Below are 23,686 nucleotides of genomic sequence, written 5' to 3' on the forward strand. Positions count from 1 at the left end.
TCGCGCGCGACAGCGACTCCATCTCATTAATTTTCAATGAGAGCACAGCGACTTCCGGCGACCGTTGGCGACTAGATGTGGGCGTGTCCAGCGACGCGACAAAGTTGAGACAAGTTCAACTTTATTCAAATGAAGAGCGACTAACGGAAGCTACAGCCAATAGGAGAGAAGAAGCTCACGTGATCCTTCTCTCTCTCTCAGCTCCTGCAGTAACGGAAAGATGGATGAAAGGCTAATTCTTGCTGTTAGCAATTTTCCAGTGCTCTATGATATGGATATGGTATATCCAGCCGCAGCTCTTGCACCAGCCGGTGGTACTCGCCGTGCTGACTCCGAGATTGAATGGTTTTGTGGACCCAGACAGACCGGCGTTTGCATTTTCGCCACAGATAAACAGCCGCTATGGCAAAGAGCACACCTTGTTTCTCATTCATCTTTGATATAAAGCATTTTATGTACTGATTCCATTTATATTTAGTCTTTTCCCTCCAAAATGTTTGTTTTTAGCGCCAAGAAAAGCAATTTGCTGTCAAGAGCATTGGAATGACATCCGTGAATGTCATTTATAAACGTTACTAGGCAACCAGTAGTGGGAACGCCCACTAGCGACTTCGCCGCCAGCCACTGGCGACCTGCAGCGACAAAGTCGCTGGCAGTGTGTACGCAGCTTTATGGATCACTTTTATGCTGCATTTATGTGCTTTTTAGAGCTTCAACGTTTTGGTCACCATTCACTTGCATTGTATGCTGAAATATTCTTCTAAATATCTTAATTAAAGATATCTTGTTCTGCTAAAATAAAGAAAGTCACATCTGGGATGGCATGAGGGTGAGTAAACAATGAGATAATTTTCATTTTTGGGTGAACTATCCCTTTAATAGCCACACATAACAGTTATGAGATGTGCGGGAGTTAATCAAGGACGTAACCAAATACATATAATTAGGGGGACCACATGTAAAAGCTCAAGAATCCTTTATTGGAAAAACCCAGATTGATCGACATGTGAAATTAAACATAGAGGGCACAGGCAACAAGACCTGCTTGAAATGAAATACCCTTTTCTATGAGAAACCCTTGAACACTTTAGCAAAACAATGGCTCTGATTGCTGCACAAGTCTAAATCTACCAAACACAAACTTTAAGAGGAAGAAGCCCAAAACCACAGGAAATCTACACTCTCTCCCAAACAAGATGTCACATGCTGGAGGAATGAATCTTAAAAGAATAAATCATGGTGTGAATGATTCACAAGCTAAAACCTTGTTTACGTGGAGTGATTGTAAATATATAGCTATTGAGTTTCCACACTTTAAACAGGACTGTGTTAAAAACATGTCAAATATATGGAAAATACTTGTAAAGATGGATGTATTATGCACTCACACTAATCCTTACACTGTTCTGTGAACAAAGTTAACAATGTATTGTGTAATCCCCCTAATTGTGCTTGGATTATGTTTTGTTTATGCTTAAAGATCATGAATGGAGGAGATATTATTAAATGAAAGACATAGAAGCTTAAAGGTTTGCATTGTTGCATTTAAAAAAAATAAAAGCACATATATATATATATATATATATAAAAAAATATATATTATTGTTGTATTGTTTATGATTCATCTGCACACATTTCCAGTTTCTCTATAAGAAAATTAATGGGGTCATAAGGTCAACTATCTAGAAATCTCCCCAAATCTTTCTGTATAGGTCGACGGGTATAATAGGCCTGCATTAAATCTCATCAATTGACTAATGTTTGGACTATTATGCACGTCTTCTGTGTTGATGTTAGTGAGTTTATTAGCCTAATTATTACAATAATCACTATTTCTTGTAGCCTACGGATTGATACATCACATAACGCAAAACTATAGGCATATACAAAATTAAAAAAAAAACACGATTTTGACGAAATCTGTCCCATAAACAAACAGCCTCATTCCCAAATCACGGGCTCTTACCGGACAGCTCGTCGGGTTCTAAGCCGCTCTCGGTATCCAGACCGCAGATCACGAAATAATCCGCGAACCGGCAGGAGCTCGAGCTGAATCCGGTGCTCATTTTGAGACGGCTCCGCTAGTGCTCTTCTCTTCGCGGGTCTAGAGTGCATATTACGAGCACTCTGGATCATTGTGCGCAGCCATTGCGGATGCGGATCAAGCCAGAACGCCAGAGCGCCAGTACTCGCATTGTGGGCCTCCGGTACAGCTGTTTTCGGCTGCCTCAGTCCTCAGCTCTGGCTCGTGCGTGTGCGCATGCGCAGTGCTCCACTAGGGATGACGTTATGCGCTCAACTCCTGAACGAGCACAATCAGCGCCTACATAGGATTAGATCTGCGGAGTGTTGGCTGGAATTGATAATCGGTTCTTTCGACAGCAATTAATGTCGACATCACAGTAGTCACATATTACAAAATCAACGAAGAACTGACTTTAAAGTTGTTGCATTAGCCTAGCATTTGAACTATTTTCTCGTAACGAAATGTGGTAGAATGACAATCCTGTCCTCTTGTGTCGGATTAAGGAATGGCATGGAGACTGTACGTATTCAGGAGATCTCCAAATGGGGGCGGAATCTCGGAAATAGGGCGGGGCTACTCAATAAAGAGGCGGGGTTGCTCAAAGAGGGGGCGTCACTTCCACTCACGGTTAAGGTTGAGGATAAGATGTTAGGGGCTCCTTATATCTTTAATCTCTAATATATATATATATATATATATATATATATATATATATATATATATATATATATATATATTTATAATGACAAAATAGCGATAGGCTATTACAAACAAAAACAAACCTCAACAGTTATAAACCTCTTACATTTCCAGATAATCAACCTTAGGCTCAGAATTAATCCTTGCCAATTAAAATTATATCCTAAACAAAAATTATTACAGTCTCATTATTTTCAGATTGATGACAGGGTATTTGAACATTTCTGGTTATCAATGTTAGTGGAACATACCCATAATTAATGTGATGTGAGTTTTATGTTAGGGAGGTACATTATACTCATTAAAACTTCCATCTAATATTCACGTAAAAAAAAAAAACCTTGTCTAATTCTGAAACCATTTGACTCGCTTTTGTTTAAAAAGTTTAATAAGGTAATGTTTTCTAATGTAAATAATTAATATCCAATATATAATATTTTAAATTATACATAATATCTTTATATTTGGCTGTTACAATAAAAACAGAGCAAACATGAACAAACACAACTACGATTTAGTTGAAATTGAGCAAATTCAGAAGAGGCAAATGTTATACATGTGTTTAATCATCCCATAATAAATATCTTAATATTTTATGTGCCAAGAAGTTAGAAAGAGATCGATGAATAGATTATTTTTTTTTTTAAATACTGGACAAAACAAAACATTTTCAATTAAATGTTATGTAATACTGTGATCAGTAGCCATCATTTATAGATAAAGACATCTCTGTAAAAATATGCCAGAGAAAAAGCAGGTTAGAATTTAGGAAATTGCAATCAGGACAGATTATCAATAAACAAACAATCATCATCATCATCATCAGCAAATACAGTTTGTTTGCAACTTGAAACTGTTGCAGAACTAACGCATAACTCAGTAACATCCGCTCTCTCAGTTCTTGTTCTACTCAAGAGCTTTCTGAGGTACTTGGAACATTTAAAGATGACAAACTCAATGACATGTATGAAAGAGACAGCAGATATTACAAGAGAACAAATCAAATTATGTATCAGAGTAATGGTAGGCCATCAGGTATAACAACAATCCCTCATCGCACACATTTCAGTGCAAACAATGTTCATTTAACCTCATGCCCATTCCCAACTTAAAGCTGTATTGAACTTTACAACCCATTTTGTATGATACAATGTCTCACAGATATGGTTTTCAGGTATTCAAAAGCAAAAAATAAAATGAAATAAAATACAGCATATTTTACCTTAGCTATTAGACAAAAGTAAAACCAAAATAGCTTAAGACTGATTTGTGTTACTCAAAGGCTGTTTAAAGGGACGGTTCACCCAAAAATGAAAATTCTCTCATTATTTACTCACCCTCATGCCATCCCAGATGTGTATGACTGCCTCACTTCCACAGAACACAAACAAAGCATAATAATGCTGATTAAATGAATCAAAAACTTTTTGAAGAATAACTCCTCACAAAGAAAGTAAATGGGTACCAACAATTTGAAGGTGCAAAAAGCACACAAATGCAGCACAAAAATAATCCATAAATCTCCAGTGGTTTAATCCATGTCTTCAGAAGTGATATGATACATGTGGTTGAGAAACAGATCAATAATTAATTATTTTGCTATAAATTCTCCTCCCTGCCAGTAGGTGGCGACATACACAAAGAATGTGAATCGCCAAAAACACAAGAAGTAGTAAAAAAAGGACTTCTAAATAGATCTTATTCTCTTCCACACCTGCAATATCACTTCTGAAGACATGGATTAAACCACTTGAGTCTTTTGGATTACTTTTCTGCTGTCTTTATTTGCTTTTGGAGGTTCAATGTTTTGGTCACCATTCACTTGCATTGTGTGAACCAACAGAGCGGAGATATTCTTAAATAAATAATAATAATAATAATAATAATAATTTGTGTTCAGCAAATACAATACTTCATACACATATGGGACGTTATTAGGGCGAGTTAATGATGAGAGATTTTTCATTTTTGGGTGAACTGTCCCTTTAACTGCAGCGGGAAGATTCCACACTGCATAAAGTTACACTAAGTTGCATTAGTTAAATAGAAATATTCCATTCAAAATCTTTTACAATGGCTTGGCTTAACTAGGTCTAGGTAACCGACTTTAACAGTTATAAATCTCTTGCATTTCCAGATAACCAAACTAAGGCTCAGATTTAATACTTCCCTCTGTTTTGTGATTTGAATGAAAATTATTACCTACGAATAGGCCGAACTCCTATGGCCTTACGTTATACTAAGAACTATTTCAAGAAGCTCAAAATCATTTGGCATTTTGACTATTTCAAAAAGTTGCATTCCCGTGTAAAGAGACTAAAATATGCCATCAACAAACAGGCGATGTGTTTGAAATGTCAAACTGGGTGCTAATGGTTCAGTTGTATGAGTAGCATCAGACCCTTAGCTGCAAATTTGACCTTTATAATTTCTAGTTAAGGCAGTACCAATCTAAACAAATTCAATCCACAGATTTGATCTCTAATACTAATGTGGCATCGTCCAATTTTACAAATTGGTTAGGGTCAAATTTAGCTTAGCACTATCACCTAGAGTCAGCAGCAGAACACAGGGCTCTGTTGGTAGATCACCAATATTGAGACCACAACTGCAGTTTTAACAGGCATTAAAATTAAGATTAGAATTAGAAAATAAACCGTCACATAAAGAAAAACAGAAAATCAAGTCTGTTGTTAAAAAGCTAACCCTTGAATGGTTTCTGATGCATGTAATACCTCATTCTCAAACACGTTTGATTATTAAATTGGGTGTGAGACCAAAGAAAGTTTAAATGGCACTTCCTATTTGATCTCAGCAACTGAGGGAATGAAAATCTGCTTTTTCCAGTGTATTGTACAAATTACAGGACTCTTCCCCTAGAATTTTAAAAAGAACATTGCTGTTGTTTAGAAAAATATTAGGGAGTTTAAAACCTTTGAAGACACTGACATGGAAAATATTGCTTAATGCTAGAGGGAGTTAGTGATGGGAGACTTTTCATCCCTTGAAATGCAGAGAAAAATAAAGAGTCTAGATCACTGACGGACTGGTTGGCCATCACCTGTCACATGAAGGAATTAAGATTTGTGGTGCATGCATAAAAGAAGAGTCGAAAAACAGAGAAGTTGGCCTTAGAGGTCAACCGCTGTATCATTCCTGAGCTGGAACAAGAAGGGCTGGTGATGTCTAATCAAGCTTCTGCTGGAGTTTCTTCTGAAAGCAGACAGGCAGGATGGAGACAACAGCCAAAACACCCAACACGAGGAGAGAGTTCCAGGACACTGCCTCTCCAGCTGTGGTCAACTTATACAGCGTCGTCCCTGCGTTTATCGCCACAAAGGATGGAGGGGCTACTCCTACCAAAGAGAACAGAGAACAGTTACTAGACGTTTCTCTGGTTACACATCATCGGATACTCTTTAACTCACTCTAATACTTCAGCTAAAGGAATAGTTCACCCAAAAATGCAAACTCTAATCATTTACACACTCTATGCCATCCCAGATGTGAATGATTTCAGATCTTCTGTGGAACACAAAGATTTTACAGGAATTTCTCAGCTCTGTAGGTCCATACAAAGCAAAACAACAGTGTGCGAAACTTTGAAGCTCAAAAAAGCACATGAAGGCAGCATAAAAGTAATCCATATGGCTCCAGTGGTATAATCCATGTCTTCAGAAGTCATATGATAGATGTGGGTGAGAAACAGATCAATATGGAAGTCCTTTTTTACTTTAAATCTCCACTTTTTTTTTTTTTTTTTTTTTTTGGCGATTCACATTCATTGTGTATATCGCCACCTACTGGGCAGGGAGGATAATTTATAGTAAAAAAAGGACTTTCTTGATCTGTTTCTCACCCACATCTATCAGTGGAGGTGGCGTAGTGGACTAAAGCACATAACTGTTAATCAGAAGGTTGCTGGTTCGATCCCCACAGCCACCACCATTGTGTCCTTAAGAAAGGCACTTAACTCCAGGTTGTTCCTGTAATAAGTGCACTGTAAGTCGCTTTGGATAAAAGCGTCTGCCAAATGCGTAAATGTAAATGTAAATCTATCATATTGCTTCTGAAGACATGGATTTAACCACCGGAGATTTATGGATTACTTTTATGCTGCCTTTATGTGCTTTTTGAGATTCAAAGTTTTGGACCATGTTGACTTGCATTGTAAGGACCTACAGAGCTGAAATATTCTTCTAAATATCTTAATTTGTATTCCACAGAAGAGAGAAAGTCATACACATCTGGGATGGCATGAGGGCGAGTAAATGATTAGAGAATAACAATTTTGGGTGAACTGTCCCTTTAAATCAAAAGCTAGTATTTTAGCTTTGAAGCCATCTATTAAAAATTGATGAAATCAGCTTTTAACACATAAACACTCTTCAAAATGCAGTTTTTCTCTGTCGGATAAATGGACCAGAATTACTCAGGATTTGTTTAAATCCCTTACCCCAAGTATGGGCAATAATAACAGTGATGATTGCCTCAGCAAGCACCACTAATCATGGTTTTGTTGGGTTGTGAAGTAAACTACTAAAACAAACCCTTCGATATGACCTTCCCCAACTTCCTGTTTCAGTGACAGTTAACATGCCAACATAGAAAGGAAAATTTGATATGGTTCACTGGTTAATCTTACCAAGAAATGTGCCCAGGAAGAAGACACCAAGAGGCACATTAATGACTGGCGAGGTGATGTTGATGAACCAGTTTGGAAGAAACGGTGTTATTCTCAGAAAAATGATGTAATTAATGAGGTGGTCTCTGTGCTTGTCTACCTACAATGACAAAATAACAACATCACCAACAGTTCACCATTACAGCCATTCTTACATGAGCAACAAAGTCTTGATCTGAAATTTGTACCTGTTGTGACCATTTCTGCGCTCTCTCTGTGAGGTACTTGTAGACCATCGGTCTCCCGACTAAATAAGACAGCATATAGCAAAAAGACGCTCCAAGGCCCGAACACTGTAATTGATATACATTAAAATGATGATATAAACAAAAATGATTAAATAAACAACTTACTTGCATAAGAAAAATGTTAAGTGACTATACAAACTAGAGTAACAATTTCACAGTATTTCTAGAGGTTATAGCATATATTGTTATTTTGATTAAATAATTAAGTGTTATCATTACTGCGAGGGAACCCAAAGAACCCCATCAGCACATACATTGTGTCTGTGACTATTTATTTAGTAAATAATAATTAACCTTATACCTCATTAAACCTTATTTAATTAAATAAATATTTACAAAACCATTCATCTGGTGAATGTATAGGCTATAAAAATCTCAATTTGTAAAATTCTACATATAAACCATTTTTAAGGCTGGTGACGGCAGAGCGACAGAGAGAGAGATTTACGGACTTTATATTGAACTATAATCTCAATATGTGGCAGGGCGGAGGGCGGGGCCGGGTTGTGATTCCACACACCTGGCCCCTAATGCTAATTAGCTCTCTCTGTGTCGCACTGCTGTCTTTGGTCGGTCCATTTCCCTCTCGAGGGCTAATTAGCATTAGGGGCCGGGTGTGTGGAATCATGACCTGGCCCCGCCCTCCACCCTACCACATATTGAGATTATAGTTGCACAATAACCAAACTGTATCAAGGATTTTATTCTTTTTTGGACTCTAGTTACCTTTATGTCTGTGCAAGACAGTTATAGTAAGGAAAGACTAAGACATTTACATTTACGCATTTGGCAGATGCTTTTATCCAAAGCGACTTACAGTGCCCTTATTACAGGGACAATCCCCCCGGAGCAACGTGGAGTTAAGTGTCTTCTTCAAGGACACAATGGTGGTGGCTGCGGGGATCGAACCAGCAACCTTCTGATTACCAGTGATGTGCTTTAGCCCACTACACCACCACCACTGGATAAGCCATCGGCCCTTTAATCGGTTCTCTGGAATTTCCACCACCTTAGATATCGGTATTTGCAAAATCCACGATCGGTCAACCTCCACACAGAACCAGCTATGATGCTGGACTGCAGGCAGATACATTTTGAAATTAATTTGCATTAAAAAAAAAGAACTTACCAGACAGACCAGGAAGAGAGCTAGAGGAAACGGGTAGAGATATCCCGATAGAATACTGAGAAAAATGGAGCCTGGGATGGCAAACGTCTGAAGGCTGGTAAGGCTAAGTTAAGGATTTAAGAACACACTAAATAAAGACAGATTTATTGCAGTAAGCTACCATGCAAGATCACTGCAGGTGACTTAGGCCCAGTTTACACCTGGTGTTAGCATCTGTCCCGGGTGATTCGATCGCAAGGGGTCAAAAGAGATAAACTTGTCATTTAAGGCAGTCTATCGAAAATGTTTGGTGAAGTTTTGCGCATGTACATTTTCTGATCAGACGCCTTCTTTTTAAAGCCACGCAAAACCAAAGTTCAAAACACTTGTTTTAGCACTATAAATGATTGCCAGAGGTGTAGGCGGTCCTTCACTGTTCTCTGTGACATATCAGGACACATTAGCATTTAAAGTAGAAATGTGGTGTGGTCTAATGTGTTTCTGACTATGTATGAAACTGGTTTGAGTATGTTATTTACAAGTGTAACAGAGCCCTAACAAGCCGTCTCCAAAGCATGGCTCGTTGTACATATTCCGGAAGTTTTCTGATGAAATGAACACTTGTTACAGCAACACTGACTTCACTTTCACACAAATACCAAGTAAAACAACAGATTATCAGTTCATAAATACTTAATTTTCACCCGGTTTCTCACACAATGCCATCTTATGACATCAAAACACTTACTATAGTGCATGACTTTCATAAGATCTGGCTGATTATTGTAGAGTAATGCCGAGAAATTACATTGTGGAAAAACTGGGCTCTTTCAATACCCGAAAACATCGTTCTAGAAAAGATATCAGATCTAATATCTATTTCAGCATGTTATTTCGTCAATAAAAATTGCAATCATACCCTGACTGCTGTGACCAGAATAAATATAAATTCAGCAGTCATGCCTCAAAGGATACAAGATATATGTAGCAAAGTACGCTAAAAGTACTTGTGTGTAATAAGTGTCCTTGTATTTGGACAGCACTGTGCCCAACGCCTTGGCGTCGTCCATGTCTTTTGGAATTTTGATCTTTCCCCTTTCATCTCTGCAAGACATTAAGAGAAACATTAGATTACGACTTTGTCAAGTCACCATAAATACACTCGAACAGTCTAAATTTAGACTTACTCGCTCAGCTCTGGGAAATTTTTGAAAAGCAGATACATGACACACGCAGAACATGCAAATGTGGAGACGAGGATGAGGATTGACATGCGCGCTGATGCTCCTCCTGGTGACTGGGTCCCTTAGAGAAGGATTTAAAATAACACATTGTGAATAACCTTGCACCCTTGTACCTATGATATCATCTGTGCAGTGTATTGCATTCATTTGCATCACTTGTTCACAATCCTCGGGGAGATTCAGGCCCTGGAGAGATCTCCTGTACAGTAAGCTTGAGTGCTTACAGAAGGACTTAAGACTGGATTTGCAATCATAAAGAATTGCACGTGGCATCATAACAGCTCTTTATTTTGCCCTGTGACCGTACATCCGTTTGCCCAAAACTGTAAATTCTCTCATCATTTACTCACCCATATGCCATCCCAGATGTGACTTACTTTCTTCTGCAGAACACAAATTAAGATTCTTAAAGCTTCTTAGAGCTCTGTAGGTCCTTTCAATGCAAATGAATGGTGACCAAAACTTTGAAGCTCCAAAAAGCACATAAAGGCAGTGTAAAAGCAATCCATAAGACTCCAGTGGTTTAATCCATGTCTTCTGAAGTGATCCAATCGGTTTTGGGTGAGAACAGACCAAATTGTAACTTATTTTTCACTGTAAATCTTGCCATTACAGTCTTGGCACGATCATGATTTCAAGCTTGATTACACTTCCTTGTGCGAAATGCATCCGCAGCTCGCTAGATGGCGCTATAGGAAGTGTAATCGAGCTTGAAATCATGATTGCAAAGCAGACTGCTGATGTCAAGATTTATAGTGAAAAATTAGTTATATTTTGGTCTGTTCTCACCTTCAACTGACTGGATCGCTTCAGAAGACACAGATTAAACCACTGGAGTCATATGGATTACTTTTATGCTGCCTTTATATGCTTTTTGGAGCTTCAAAGTTCTAGACCCCATTCACTTGCATTGCATGGACCAACAGAGCTGAAATAATCTTCAAATACATCTTAATTTGTGTTCTGCAGAAGAAAGAAAGTCATACACATCCGGGACGTCATGAGGGTGAGTAAATTATGAGAGAATTTGCACTTTTGGGTTCAGTATTCCACATTGAACTCTAGCTTTACATGAGCAATGTGAACACAAGGCAAACAGACACCACTGTATTTCGCAATCCTCCCTAAACTACAACATTCGCTGTTTTAAAATATTATCTGACTAAATACAGATGATATTTAAGGTCCACTTGAAACGTGTCTGGTCTTATTTCCCTCATCAGAGGTCATTAATATCTGACACTGTGTCAAGCAACCCATTAAGTTTAATTTAATAGTCGTCGATTGTCAAGGTCTGGTCAAAATATTATCCGATCCTGACCAACAAGACAAAAAGCGCGAGATTTCTTGGATGTCTGTCTAATATTACAACTCCGAAAAATCGGGTAACGGTGATCGATTAATCAAATAATTGCCCGAGTTTGATCAGCCTCAGCATGTGTGATCAGTACAGGACTGTGAATTACCTTTCGAGGGCCTATGTTCTTCTACCAGAGGATTACTCTCAGTCTCACGGTTTCCTCTCTTCCTGGCCATATCGATCTGTTAACACAAACAGAAAATAAACGAAGGGAGTTCTCAGATGCCGATTAAAGATCCTGTCGCAATGGACGCTGGTTCAGCCGGTGTTCCTCCTCCTCCCGTCAACGACAGGATACCGGTGACCTGTGACTGTTTGCTTCTCCTTCGGGTGTGTTCAGTGCACATGGCCATAACTGTTACTGCCATCTAGTGAAGACATTGAAACAAGGACATGATAGAATGGATTGGCCTAGAATCATCCAGTCTCCACACAAAAAAAGGACCATGGTACCACCATGTTTTTTGGCATGTACGATGCACTTATTTGAAGTGCCTTGGAGCATGAGTACGGTACATGAATATGGCAATCATCCAGTACCATAGTGCATATCAAAACTATGCCATGACTGTATCCATAAGGCACGCCACAATTGTTTTAATACCATGAGCTGATAAAAATGCTCAATAGGAGTGCAGCACAAACAAAAGAGGAGCAAACATTTTGAACCCTTAAATGCACGATTGTTTCAACAAACATTATTTCATTCCTCGGGTCTTTAGTGACCCAACACCTGTAGCTTTTCTATAGCAAATGGAGCTACAAAATGGCCAGCTATAGATTTTCAAGACAATTATAAAACAATAGAATATGATATATATGATGTTTTCTTGTTCATATATCAAAGGGATGAAGCAACAAATAAAGAACAGGATTCATTATTTCCACACTGAAATTACATGAGATGCAATTGGCTGTCAAACACATATTGAGCAGCACATAAGATGCACATAAGCCACACATATGTATTTTCTCAGGCACTTTTTGAGTCTGACGCTCAACTTACATTATTTCAGTACTAATAGCCAAATCATGGGGCTCATGTCTATAGGCCCAAGTATACGTTCTGGATCGGATCGCGCCCGGCCGACCTTTCTGAGTATACTTTTATGACAGCGAAGGAATAGGAATGCATTCGATACATGCGCGCTACAACTGCTTTGTGACACTCTTTTAGTACAGTCAATGGGCAGCGCACAGATGAGGACCGCGTCCGCTGGTCAAGAATTCTGGGTGGTGTGTGGTCAGGCCACGCGGCTCTGCTGTTACGCATAATGTGCACGGAGTGATCAGCAACGGGGATGCGCAAAGTATACTTTAGCCTTTACACTTGATATAGTTTACTTCCATGTTGCTTCTTCATCAAATAGCAAGGTCAAATGTAAATATTGAATATCTTCCCCGAGGCCTCCTCCCAGCTGGACGTGCCTGAAACACCTCCCTAGGGAGGCGGCCAGGGGGCATCCTTACCAGATGCCCAAACCACCCCAACTGACTCATTTCGACGGCTCTACTCCGAGCTCCTAGCAATTTTTTCATTTTTTTTTTATTTTTATTTTTAACGTTATTCATAAGAGGAAGCTTGAAGAATACTAAAGAGGTGTGGGCATGACAAAATAATGGATGTGGTACAGGGGGTGGAATGAGGTCCCGGGTCTCTAATGACCCATAGTATGCATTAAAGGGTTAATGGAACTACAGTGGTATTATCACTATTTTGGAGTACCATGTAAAGACTGCAATGACTCCGGTGTACAAAATAAAAGACTGGTTATGACTTTTATTTTTTAATAACAAAAAGAAACCAGGCCACCATAAGCTGTGATCCTCAAGAACATTTTAGCAATAAAACTGCTAAAACAAATCAGTTTCCTGAATAACGTCAGAGCATTTAACAATACAAGATAACATCAATAACTCTTTTTTGCACGCTAGAATACAGTTTAGTACATATAGTATCACTGTATCAAAATACAATGGAATTTAATGCAATACCATCATTGTACCATAGTGCAGCCGCAGTACTTTTTTTGGCAAGGGCCATGTCTGCTACAGTCTGAAATCAAATAATTTGCTCAGATCTTCTCTGTGTAACTGTACCTTTTTACTTTTACTGTTTTATGATACTTAAGAGGCAATATGTGAACCAAAATATCACGTTCTCCCACCCAGTCTTAGCTGGACTTTCTCCCACTAGTCTTACCGTCAGTGTAGATGTACTTATATTAGAACAAGGAACATCAATGTGTTTCTACTTTTGTAAATGATAATGTCATTAATGTGATCACAGTTATCTAAGTCACACGAGAATCTTTAAATAAGATACATTTGCTGTGAATTCTTACACCTTGTCTCCAATGCATGCAGCATCTAATAGTTTATAGGTGAAAGTCACCTGTTGCTTAATTTACAGATTATTGGTCAAGATCACAATAGTTACAGTTATTGTTTCTTGTGTAAAATCATACAAAAATGTATATTAGATCTCCTTTTTGTCATTTTGGTTCATTTCTTTGTTTATGGGTTGTGGCTGATAGCAGGTAAAAAGAATATTCAAATATACAAGTTAAACATAATCAACAGCATTTCTGGAAACATGTTGATTAACACAAAAAATTATTGGGACTCGCCCCTTTTTTTGTAAAAACAAAAACGAAATAAAACGTTTTGGCTACAATAAGACACTTTCAAAGTGGAAGTGAATGGGACCAGTCCCTAAACATTCAAATATATGTTGTTTCAAAAGTATAGCCACAGGACATAAACATTAAATGCATTCATGTGATTTTAGTGTGATGAAATCACTTATCTGAAAAAACGTGTCTGTGTTTAATCTAATATGGATTACAGCATTTTGCTGTCATGACAACAAAGTTATAATATTTCGACATAACCTCCTACAGATAAGGTTAGTAAGCGATTTTATGTAAAATCATGTTGTAACATAACATAGCATAGCATAGCATAACACATAATGTTTGCGTCTTGTGGCTATACTTTAGAAAACAATGTAAAGTCTGGCATTTGAGGACTAGCCCCATTCACTTCCATTGTAAGTGCCTTACTTTAACCCTGTAAAGGCTGACATCTTTTAGACAAACTATAAAAAGAAATCGAAAAATAATTAAGGATCATATTTCCTACATTAGGCTTTAAAGGCCCAGCAATTAGTTTTTGTTTGTTGGAAATTTGTTATTTAAGTTTTTCTTAGCCCATACATGCTACACTGGTAATTCTTGTGGTATTATCAGAGGACTTCCTGGGCTTTTCAGAGACACCAAATGTTTGAGAGTTTGGCCATGACAACTTCCTCTCCTTGGTCTATAAATATGGATTGAAATGTATCACAGTTCAATTCAGCACATCAAGCACAATATGAATAAAATATTCTGTTTTCAATCAACAATTTTTATCGCATGTATTTTATGCATCAAACACAATATTGACATTTAAAAAATGGACATTTTAAAACATGTTTCACTGGTTCTCAGGAACTTATGGTATGATGACATCATAATAGCTTGTAATGTAAAATAATGAGATCTTTATAATCACAGGACAGGCTGCATATATGAAAATACTCCGAAATATTAGTTCACACTTTAAATATATCTTATAAAATGTATACGTAAAAATGTTCAAAGCTCTGTGAATTTTAATTTTATTTTTGTAGTGGGCATGAATGTAATGTAATGGTGATTGTGAGATATACCTCAAAAGCCTGTTGTATCATATTAGGCATGAGGATTTCATGGGGGGTTTCAATAAAATTATATACAAAATTTGGGTGGGGGTCACCAGGTCCCTTCTGCCTTGGGCCCCCAGAGTCTCTAGAAACTCCCCCGTCAACGTGTCAAAGAAGCAGCACAAAATGTTGTGGTTGCTTCAGAAATTGTGTTTTTCATGTCACATTTGCTTTTTATGACACTATCGGTTAGGTTTAGGTTTAATGTTTAGAGTACGAAGGTCAGTTTTATGAACTATCATTATTATTAATATTAATACCATCAGTGTTTCTCACTTCGTGCTCATCACATTCAGTCGGGCGGTCGCACGCGGTCTAGTCGCACAAATATTTCAAAGTATCCGAAGCTCAAATCATATCTGAAATTAGTGTAGTATTCACAGTCATCCAGGACTATTTTAATCAATGAGTGAAAGTGTCAAATAACAGGATGGTTACTGAGATTATGCTAAATCTTTCCAGCAAGTCAGTCGGCCATCTTTGTAGCACTCTTGGGAGAATATTTCCAGCCATGCCAGTGCAGGTCCTATCTACTTGAATGGAGAAAAAACAAAGTCTCAAAAACGGTTGGTCAACATCATGATCAAAGAACATATTTCAAATCAGCAATAAAATTTGACAATACTGGGATCATAAATTGTGATTCTTTACCTCACATTATGCTAAAAAACGAATGTATAGCTAATGCACATGCGCTAAACATAAAAATGACTGAGTGCACTTTTAACAGCAATATTTGTTTCTTCTTTTTTATATATATAAAGGAGAGACGAGTTGAAATAATTTTTTGAGGTTAGTCAGTCACATTATGCCACAAAAGCTGCTAATTGAGCCAGGAACATTCTTTAACCCTTGTGTGTACATTTAAAAAAAGTTACTCAGAGGTCCTTAAGGGGACAAAAAGGTCTGCATCAAAAAACTGCCAAAATAAAATTACATATTAATTTTATTTTCCACTTTCAATTAGTTAATTTGTTTAACCGACATCAGCCCTGATCATAACTACCAAATATTCATTAATTTTCTGAATTTTAACCCTTTAAAAAGATAGTTTGATCACATAATGCCACAGCTGTTTATTATGTTAAAATGTAATTATTTTATTTTCCATATATTAAATGCTAAGGGGAATTTTCACAGTCTGGGATATGTTAATGATTTGCCACAACATTGAATTTTAACATCATTATTATTATTATTATTATTATTATTATTATTATTTTGTTTGCAGTGTCAGATTTAAAAATAAAAAACCTTTCAAAAATCTGCCTTAAAAATATTATATATGAATATTATTTTCCACTTTCACTGACTTAGTGATTTTTGAACCAACATCAGTGGTTAACTAACAAATATTCATTCAAGTTCAGGATTTTAACCCTTTAAATGCCAGTTTGTTTGTATAATGCCACTGTTGTTTTACACACACACTAACACATGTTGGGTTTCCATGTTTTATGGGGACTTTCCACAGACATAATAGTTTTTATACTGTACAAACTTTATATTCTATCCCCTAAACCTAACCCTCACAGAAAACATTCAGCATTTTTACATTTTCAAAAAACATAATTTAGTATGATTTATAAGCTGTTTTCCTCACGAGGACAACAAATTGTCCCCTTTTGGGTTTTACTATCCTTATGGGAAACTTTTGTCCCCACAAAGTGATAAATACTCTCTCTCTCTCTCTCTCTCTCTCTCTCTCTCACACACACACATACACACACACACACACACACACACACACACACACACACACACACACATTTCTCAATACACACATACAAAACACTTTGACATCCATACCAACATGCCCACACAATTTTAGCTGCATCATGTATTCAGTTGGCCTGCAACAGAAAATAAGAAAAAAGCATGTATTTGCTCCATAGGCTAAACATGAGAAAGATGGCGCCATCTGGTGGAAAATATAAAAAATATAAATTTTGAAGCCAGTTCACCGGAATGAAAGCATAATATCACAGAATTCATGGTTTTATGCTTTAATGGCACTATGATCAAATATTGCTGTTTTAATGGGGTTCAATGGGGACATTTTCGTCCTGAAGTTCCTGAGTGTAACTATTTTGTGTACCAATGTATTATAGATGTATTTTAGAAACTGAGGTTGAAATATAAAAATTCCCCCAAATTCCCCCAGATACACATGTATGCCATTGACATTAATACAGCCAAAATGATCGCAAAAAAGCAAAAATAAAATGAAATAAAAATCTCTTTAAATTATTTGGCCAGCTCATGAATAATTAATTAGATTTAATATGATTTATTTTCCCCGCGACCCTGTACACAGGATAAGCGGTTAACGATGGATGGATGGATGGATGGATGATTTATTTTAAATAATTAAAATAACAAATTCAAGTCTTGTGATTTCGAGGTCGAGGTTGCTAAGGGTTTTATTATGGGCACCAGGGTAACTTAACGGATAAGTAACGGATGAGGTGTTTTGAAAATAAATATCTTTCTTTTATAGAGACAAAAGCGCCAGCGACTAGTTCACCACAAAAACTACAACTCCCTGCACGTCCCGCTGTGGAACGGAAATTCGCCGCGGAGAAATTGGCACAGATCTATCCGGCCCATCGCAATTCCTCTTCCTTTCGCGCCGGTTGCCGAAGAATCGAGCGTCCATGTGCGCAGTTCCCGGGACTTCATAGATCCGCCGAGCCTTCCGAATCCGAGCTAGACCGCAACAACCTTGTAATGGATCTCAACGCTTTGATCGAGGCCCTTCGGGGCACCATGGACGCAAATTTGCGTGAGGCCGCAGAGAGACAACTGAACGAGGTAAAGTGATCGGATGGTTGTGATGATGGTGGCGCGCGGCGGGCCTTGCGCAGCAGGATGGCGCGCTCATTTTATTAAAAACTCTTAAACTGAGCTTCTTAACGTAGCCCTAATTTAGTCACACATAATATTGGTTTATAATCTATTACGTGGCTTTAGTGCAGTGTATCACTGGTTCTTGATGGTGTATTTATGGTGTTTTTATCGTGCTACAGCACGTGCTAGCAGGCTTCTCGTGCCCGCTTACTACGTCAACGCGATAAAGGCTCAAGGAAATGTGGCCGTGTTAAACAGACGGTACAGTGCTTACATGTAACGCCACTATAAATTGTTGTCGTTTAAAGACGTGTTCGTGCTTGTCTTCATGTTTTGGGGTCAAATATTAACGAGCGCGAGCGTGTTAAAGCTCTTATTTCGTGGGCGCGCGTGAGATGCTAGCGCTAGTTCCTCACGTGTCAGCATGAGGCTTGTCATTTCTCGCGCAGCGCACGAACACTTTCACCTAGTAAAATCTCACTCCGCCAGATGATCGTATTTTCAATCAATCACGTCGAAAGATCTATAAAGCGTCTCCAAGTGTAATCACAATTTCTCTAGAAATTAATGTAGGTTTATTCGGGCCCGCTACGATCGCGAGCTGCGTCAGTGTTTCCAAAAAGTACAGCGTTGCTATCAGGTGGCAATACTGTGGTACTTTGGGAATAAATACCATATGTACCAATGTGTTTACATTCTACTCCCAAAGTTTTACCATGGCACTTTAATGGCTTTTTGCTTGTTTCCTGAGTTTTTGTGTGTGACTAGTGATATTAAATGTCGATCTAACTACTATTTTAATAGTTTTGGCATATCGTGCCATGGTAATTCCATGTTTTTTGACGAATGCCATGGTAATACCACTGTGATTTTTATGTACCTTGTAATCAGGGTTGGATATATGCATAACTAATTAATTACTGTAATTAAATTACTTTTTTAAAATAAAAAAGGTATAGTAAGGGATTACATGTAATTTAAGTAATTTAATTAGTTACTTATGATATAATTGTCTTAAATACTGTATAGACCCTAGAACAATCCTATATAAAACAATAGTGAATTTAAAATCGAAGCTTAACGTCTAATGTTAAAATGTATGTTTGTTTTTTTATTTGATGCTGCCCCATAAATTCTTTGGCAAGCTCATGAATAATTAATTTGATTTAATGATTTATTTGAAAGAATTAAAAGAACAATTTCAAGTCTATACTTGTATTGTTCATCTGGTCAAGGTTGATATGAGTTTTAGGCTACGTCTGCATTTGACAACCTATGTTTACGTATTTGAAAAGCTCCGTCCACACTGCCGTTATTAAGCATTTTCCAAAAGTTGCTCGTCCACACTGAAACATGAAAACTCTTAAATCATGTTACTGCACATGCGGAAAATCCCCGTTGCATGTACGGTCTGAAACGCATTTGTCCTCCTGTTCCGTTGCCAGACACCAATTCTGCGCCTTTGAAGGATCGCAATGTGATATCAAAGTGAGTATCAAGTACAACAGTTCCGCTGTAACACAGGCCGCCATCTTGATTGTTTTGGTTGGATAGATCACATGACTGTGTTACATGACGACAAATACATCATTTTCAGATATATCTGTTTTCCACAGTACATACAGCGTTTTCAAAAAGCTCAGATTTCGCGGATAAAAACGCCTTCTCAGTGTGGATGAAAGGCCAAAACAGAAAAAGATGCATTTACAAACGAAAACAAAATATAATATATGCAACCGTGTTTCCTGCGCCACTACTGAATCTCTGCCGCTACAGCAAAAGAAACTCAAGTTGTGAGCTTGCAGTCTGAATCGAATGTTATGAGATGAAAATTAGCATGTGCTGCAAAATATATATATATACATATAATAATTAACTATACAAATTAATATAGTATAATAACCAATTTTTAACCAAGGGTTGTGGAGCATTTCCCCCCGCTGCAAGAGCTGAATTCTGTAGGAAACACTGACATGCAATATACTATATTTATTGATTAAATACATTGATTTGTTCATTTTTAAAAAAGCTTAAATGTGACAAATGATGAAAAACTAATAAAGTAAAATTTATATTTTCATATTGTACCTAGTTAGAAGGTCTGTATAATTCCCAGAATTAGCTGGGAGAGAATTTATTTCAAATGTAAGCAAAAGGAACTGAAATATTCCATATGAATCGGAATCGAGCTTGTGAATTGGAATCGAATTGAATTGGGAAATTTGTATCAATACCCAGTCCTATAAATTATATCAGGGATTTTTAGTCATTTTGGCCTCTTGTTTCCTCTGTGCCATCACAGTAATGAAAGACTAAGATTTTTAATTTTTTCCATTTATCAAATTGATTCTTAAAACAATCGGCAGATTAATCGGTTATTGACTTTTCCATCATCTTTGTTATCGGTATCTGCAAAATCCACTAACGGTCGAAGTCGTCTTCTGAGAGACCTGTCCATACAGTCTGGCCTAAAGCTAGAGAGCCTTTATTTGCTTTTTAGCGTTAAGTGCAATTTGAATCTCTTTAAAATGACTTTAATACATTTCTAAAGAGGAAATGCTTTTTAAATGAAAGTTTAAATGGATTAATGCCTGATGCAGTCACAAGTGACAGTCACTGAGCTGGCTGCACTCCAAATGGCCCATGTTGACAACAGGCTTGGATTCCTGTGCGCTGACAATTTAGGGGTTGGGAAAGAGAAAGGGTGGGTTATAACGCTCGCAAACAGCACTGTCGTGGCATTTCAAGCTGCATTTCATGTGCCTGTTGTGATGAAATCATCACAGGATATGTTAATCTTGGGAAGCTCCATATAATGTTCATGTCAGTGAAAGTGGTTCTTTCTGCAAACATCAGTTCACTAGTGCATTTTGTATGTTTATGGTATTGAATGTCAGAGACCAGAAGTAGACGTGGTGTTTATTTGGAAAAGAACTTGTGATGAGTTCCTTGAAATGTTGTTTCGGTTCATCCAATGCGCCCCACAGCAACATAGGTCAGTTGTAACCACATCAACCCTGAAGTTTAATGAAATTTATTGTGTTTATTATATGTTACTGCTAATATTATTAATTTTGTTTGTTTTCTCCACAGGGACATACCCAAGTGAACTTTGTGTCTACACTACTGCGGGTCACCATGACTGACCAGTTGGATTTGCCCGTGCGGCAGGCAGGTATGTATACATCTCTGAAAAGCCAGGCTTCTTCCCCTCCCCAGCAGAAGACTGTGTTACTCAGAATGCTGCTGTCATACTGTTTATTAAATTCAGGCGGTATACTGCACACTCAAACCACTTCCTCACTGTCACTCCATGACTGTTCCTTTTCTGCCTTATGTTGACATATGTTGAGACAGAGCTGAGAGATTTTGTCAATCTGCACTAAATGCAAGGTATGTGCACTGAGGTTTTAAGGCAGCCTTTTATTATTATTATTATTATTAATTATGATGGAAAAGAGATGCATACTATGTGTATAGACCATTTATATAAGCTTAAACCCAGAACTTTCTTCTGCCTTTCCAACGACCTGTTTAGCCAGATTCAGAGGCAATCAATCATAACTCATTAATCTTTAAGACACTCAAGCCCTTGCTATTTTGTGACTGTCATAACTAAAGGGTGTTGTTGGTATGATGCTCTGCTGAGTGCCTCACACCCCTTGAGATGTGACTTAAGCACAATAGGTGGTGGCCTGTTAGTTACATAAATGTTCATGTGAACTAAGGTTAATAGTTGGTCTCTGTGGGTGCTGCACAGTGATTATCACCGTAGTTGTTGGTACTAGGGCTGGATATTGATGCAGAGTTCACTACTGAGCACCAACTATATCCGGTACCAGCGTGCAATTTGACTGACACATGACAGCTGTAAAATGCTCACAGGCTTCGTTTGAATGTGCTCTCTTACTCCTTTTACACTGAAATGGAAAAAATATCCAAGTGACATTTCCTAGTGGGATTTCTTAAATCGCCGAAGGCTGCAATCTTGGTGTGAATGAGCGGTGTACTTTACAGGTGAAACTCGAAAAATTAGAATATCGTGCAAAAGTTCATTAATTTCAGTAATTCAACTTAAAAGGTGAAACTAATATATTATATAGACTCATTACAAGCAAAGTAAGATATTTCAAGCCTTTATTTGATATAATTTTTATGATTATGGCTTACAGCTTATGAAAACCCCAAATTCAGAATCTCAGAAAATTAGAATATTACATGAAATCAATAAAAAAAAAGGATTTTAAATACAGAAATGTCGGCCCTCTGAAAAGTATAATCATGCATATGTACTCAGTACTTGGTTTGGGCCCCTTTTGCATTAATTACTGCCTCAATGCGGCGTGGCATGGATGCTATCAGCCTGTGGCACTGCTGAGGTGTTATGGAAGACAAAGATGCTTCAATAGCGGCCTTCAGCTCTTCTGCATTGTTTGGTCTCATGTCTCTCATCTTTCTCTTGGAAATGCCCCATAGATTCTCTATGGGGTTCAGGTCAGGCGAGTTTGCTGGCCAATCAAGCACAGTAATACCATGGTCATTGAACCAGGTTTTTGTACTTTTGGCAGTGTGGGCAGGTGCCAAGTCCTGCTGGAAAATGAAGTCAGCATCTCCATAAAGCTGCGTTGACTCTGGACTTAATAAAGCACAGTGGACCAACACCAGCCGATGACATGGCTCCCCAAACCAACACAGACTGTGGAAACTTCACACTGGACTTCAAGCATCTTGGATTGTGTGCCTCTCCATTCTTCCTCCAGACTCTGGGACCTTGGTTTCCAAATGAGATGCAAAATGTGCTCTCATCAGAAAAGAGGACTTTGGACCACTGAGCAACAGACCAGTTCTTTTTTTCTTTAGCCCAGGTAAGACGCTTCTGACGTTGTTTGTTGTTCAGGAGCGGCTTGACAAGAGGAATACGACATTTGAAGCCCATGTCCAGGACCCGTCTGTGTGTGGTGGCTCTTGATGCAGTAACTCCAGCCTCAGTCCACTCCTTGTGAAGCTCCCCCACACATTTGAATGGCCTTTTCCTGACAATCCTCTCCAGGCTACGGTCATCCCTGCTGCTTGTGCACCTTTTTCTTCCACACTTTTCCCTTCCACTTAACTTTCTATTAATGTGCTTTGATACAGCACTTTGAGAACATCCAACTTCTTTTGCAATTACCTTTTGAGGCTTTCCGTCCTTGTGGAGGGTGTCAATGATGTTTTTCTGCACAACTGTCAGGTCAGCAGTCTTCCCCATGATTGTGAATTCAACTGAACCAGACTGAGAGACCATTTAAAGGCTCAGGAACCCTTTGCAGGTGTTTTGGATTAATTAGCTGATTAGAATGTGACACTTTGAGCCTACAATACTGAACCTTTTCACAATATTCTAATTTTCTGAGATTCTGAATTTGGGGTTTTCATAAGCTGTAAGCCATAATCATCAAAATTATATCAAATAAAGGCTTGAAATATCTTACTTTGCTTGTAATGAGTCTATATAATATATTAGTTTCACCTTTTAAGTTAAATTACTGAAATTAATGAACTTTTGCACGATATTCTAATTTTTCGAGTTTCACCTGTAAATTAATGTATAAGTCCGACCGTTTATACTCTGGAAACTCCACAGACATTGAGAATCATTCACGTTGTTTGAGATGACAAAGCAGAGCACTAATCCACTGTGAACCACACAGCACATGTAAACTATGTATTTATATAATTAAGT

General features: G+C 37.9%; 3 protein-coding genes across 4 annotated transcripts in view; 1 reads left to right on the forward strand and 2 right to left on the reverse strand.

Annotated features, from left to right (window-relative positions):
- The window catches only part of LOC127657824 (DENN domain-containing protein 5A-like), a 62,987-nt gene extending 60,586 nt beyond the window's left edge, over positions 1-2,401 (reverse strand). The window contains exon 1 of one of the 2 annotated variants that reach the window (XM_052146750.1): positions 1,967-2,401. In XM_052146750.1, the coding sequence (XP_052002710.1) occupies positions 1,967-2,066 (100 nt within the window). In that variant the 5' untranslated portion in view covers positions 2,067-2,401. The remainder of the gene's footprint in view (positions 1-1,966) is intronic. The other variant, XM_052146759.1, reaches the window with a different exon arrangement.
- Positions 2,402-3,196: 795 nt separating this feature from the next.
- Positions 3,197-11,684, reverse strand: LOC127659257 (transmembrane protein 41B). The gene is made up of 7 exons (XM_052148998.1): positions 11,476-11,684; positions 9,953-10,070; positions 9,741-9,869; positions 8,787-8,880; positions 7,598-7,702; positions 7,371-7,509; positions 3,197-6,081 (listed from the first exon to the last, which is right to left on the reverse strand). The coding sequence occupies exons 1-7, from the start codon at positions 11,543-11,545 to the stop codon at positions 5,912-5,914; spliced, it is 825 nt and encodes a 274-aa protein (XP_052004958.1). The 5' UTR covers positions 11,546-11,684; the 3' UTR covers positions 3,197-5,911.
- Positions 11,685-17,723: 6,039 nt separating this feature from the next.
- Positions 17,724-23,686, forward strand: part of ipo7 (importin 7) — a 32,475-nt gene continuing 26,512 nt past the window's right edge. The window contains exons 1-2 of the mRNA XM_052146203.1: positions 17,724-17,928; positions 21,058-21,139. Coding sequence (XP_052002163.1) covers positions 17,845-17,928; positions 21,058-21,139 — 166 coding nt within the window. The 5' untranslated portion in view covers positions 17,724-17,844. The remainder of the gene's footprint in view (positions 17,929-21,057; positions 21,140-23,686) is intronic.

Source organism: Xyrauchen texanus, chromosome 2 (assembly GCF_025860055.1).
Source record: "Xyrauchen texanus isolate HMW12.3.18 chromosome 2, RBS_HiC_50CHRs, whole genome shotgun sequence".
NCBI classification, from domain to species: Eukaryota; Metazoa; Chordata; class Actinopteri; order Cypriniformes; family Catostomidae; genus Xyrauchen; species Xyrauchen texanus.

Excerpts from the sequence above, each read along its gene's own strand:
- LOC127659257 (XM_052148998.1), bottom strand. The coding sequence starts at position 11,545 with ATGGCCAGGAAGAGAGGAAACCGTGAGACTGAGAGTAATCCTCTGGTA. Across the intron at positions 9,870-9,952 it reads AATTTCCCAGAGCTGAGCGA|AGATGAAAGGGGAAAGATCA; the intron begins GTAAGTCTAAAT and ends AATGTCTTGCAG. Across the intron at positions 6,082-7,370 it reads CTTCCTGGGCACATTTCTTG|GAGTAGCCCCTCCATCCTTT; the intron begins GTAAGATTAACC and ends TCTCTTTGGTAG.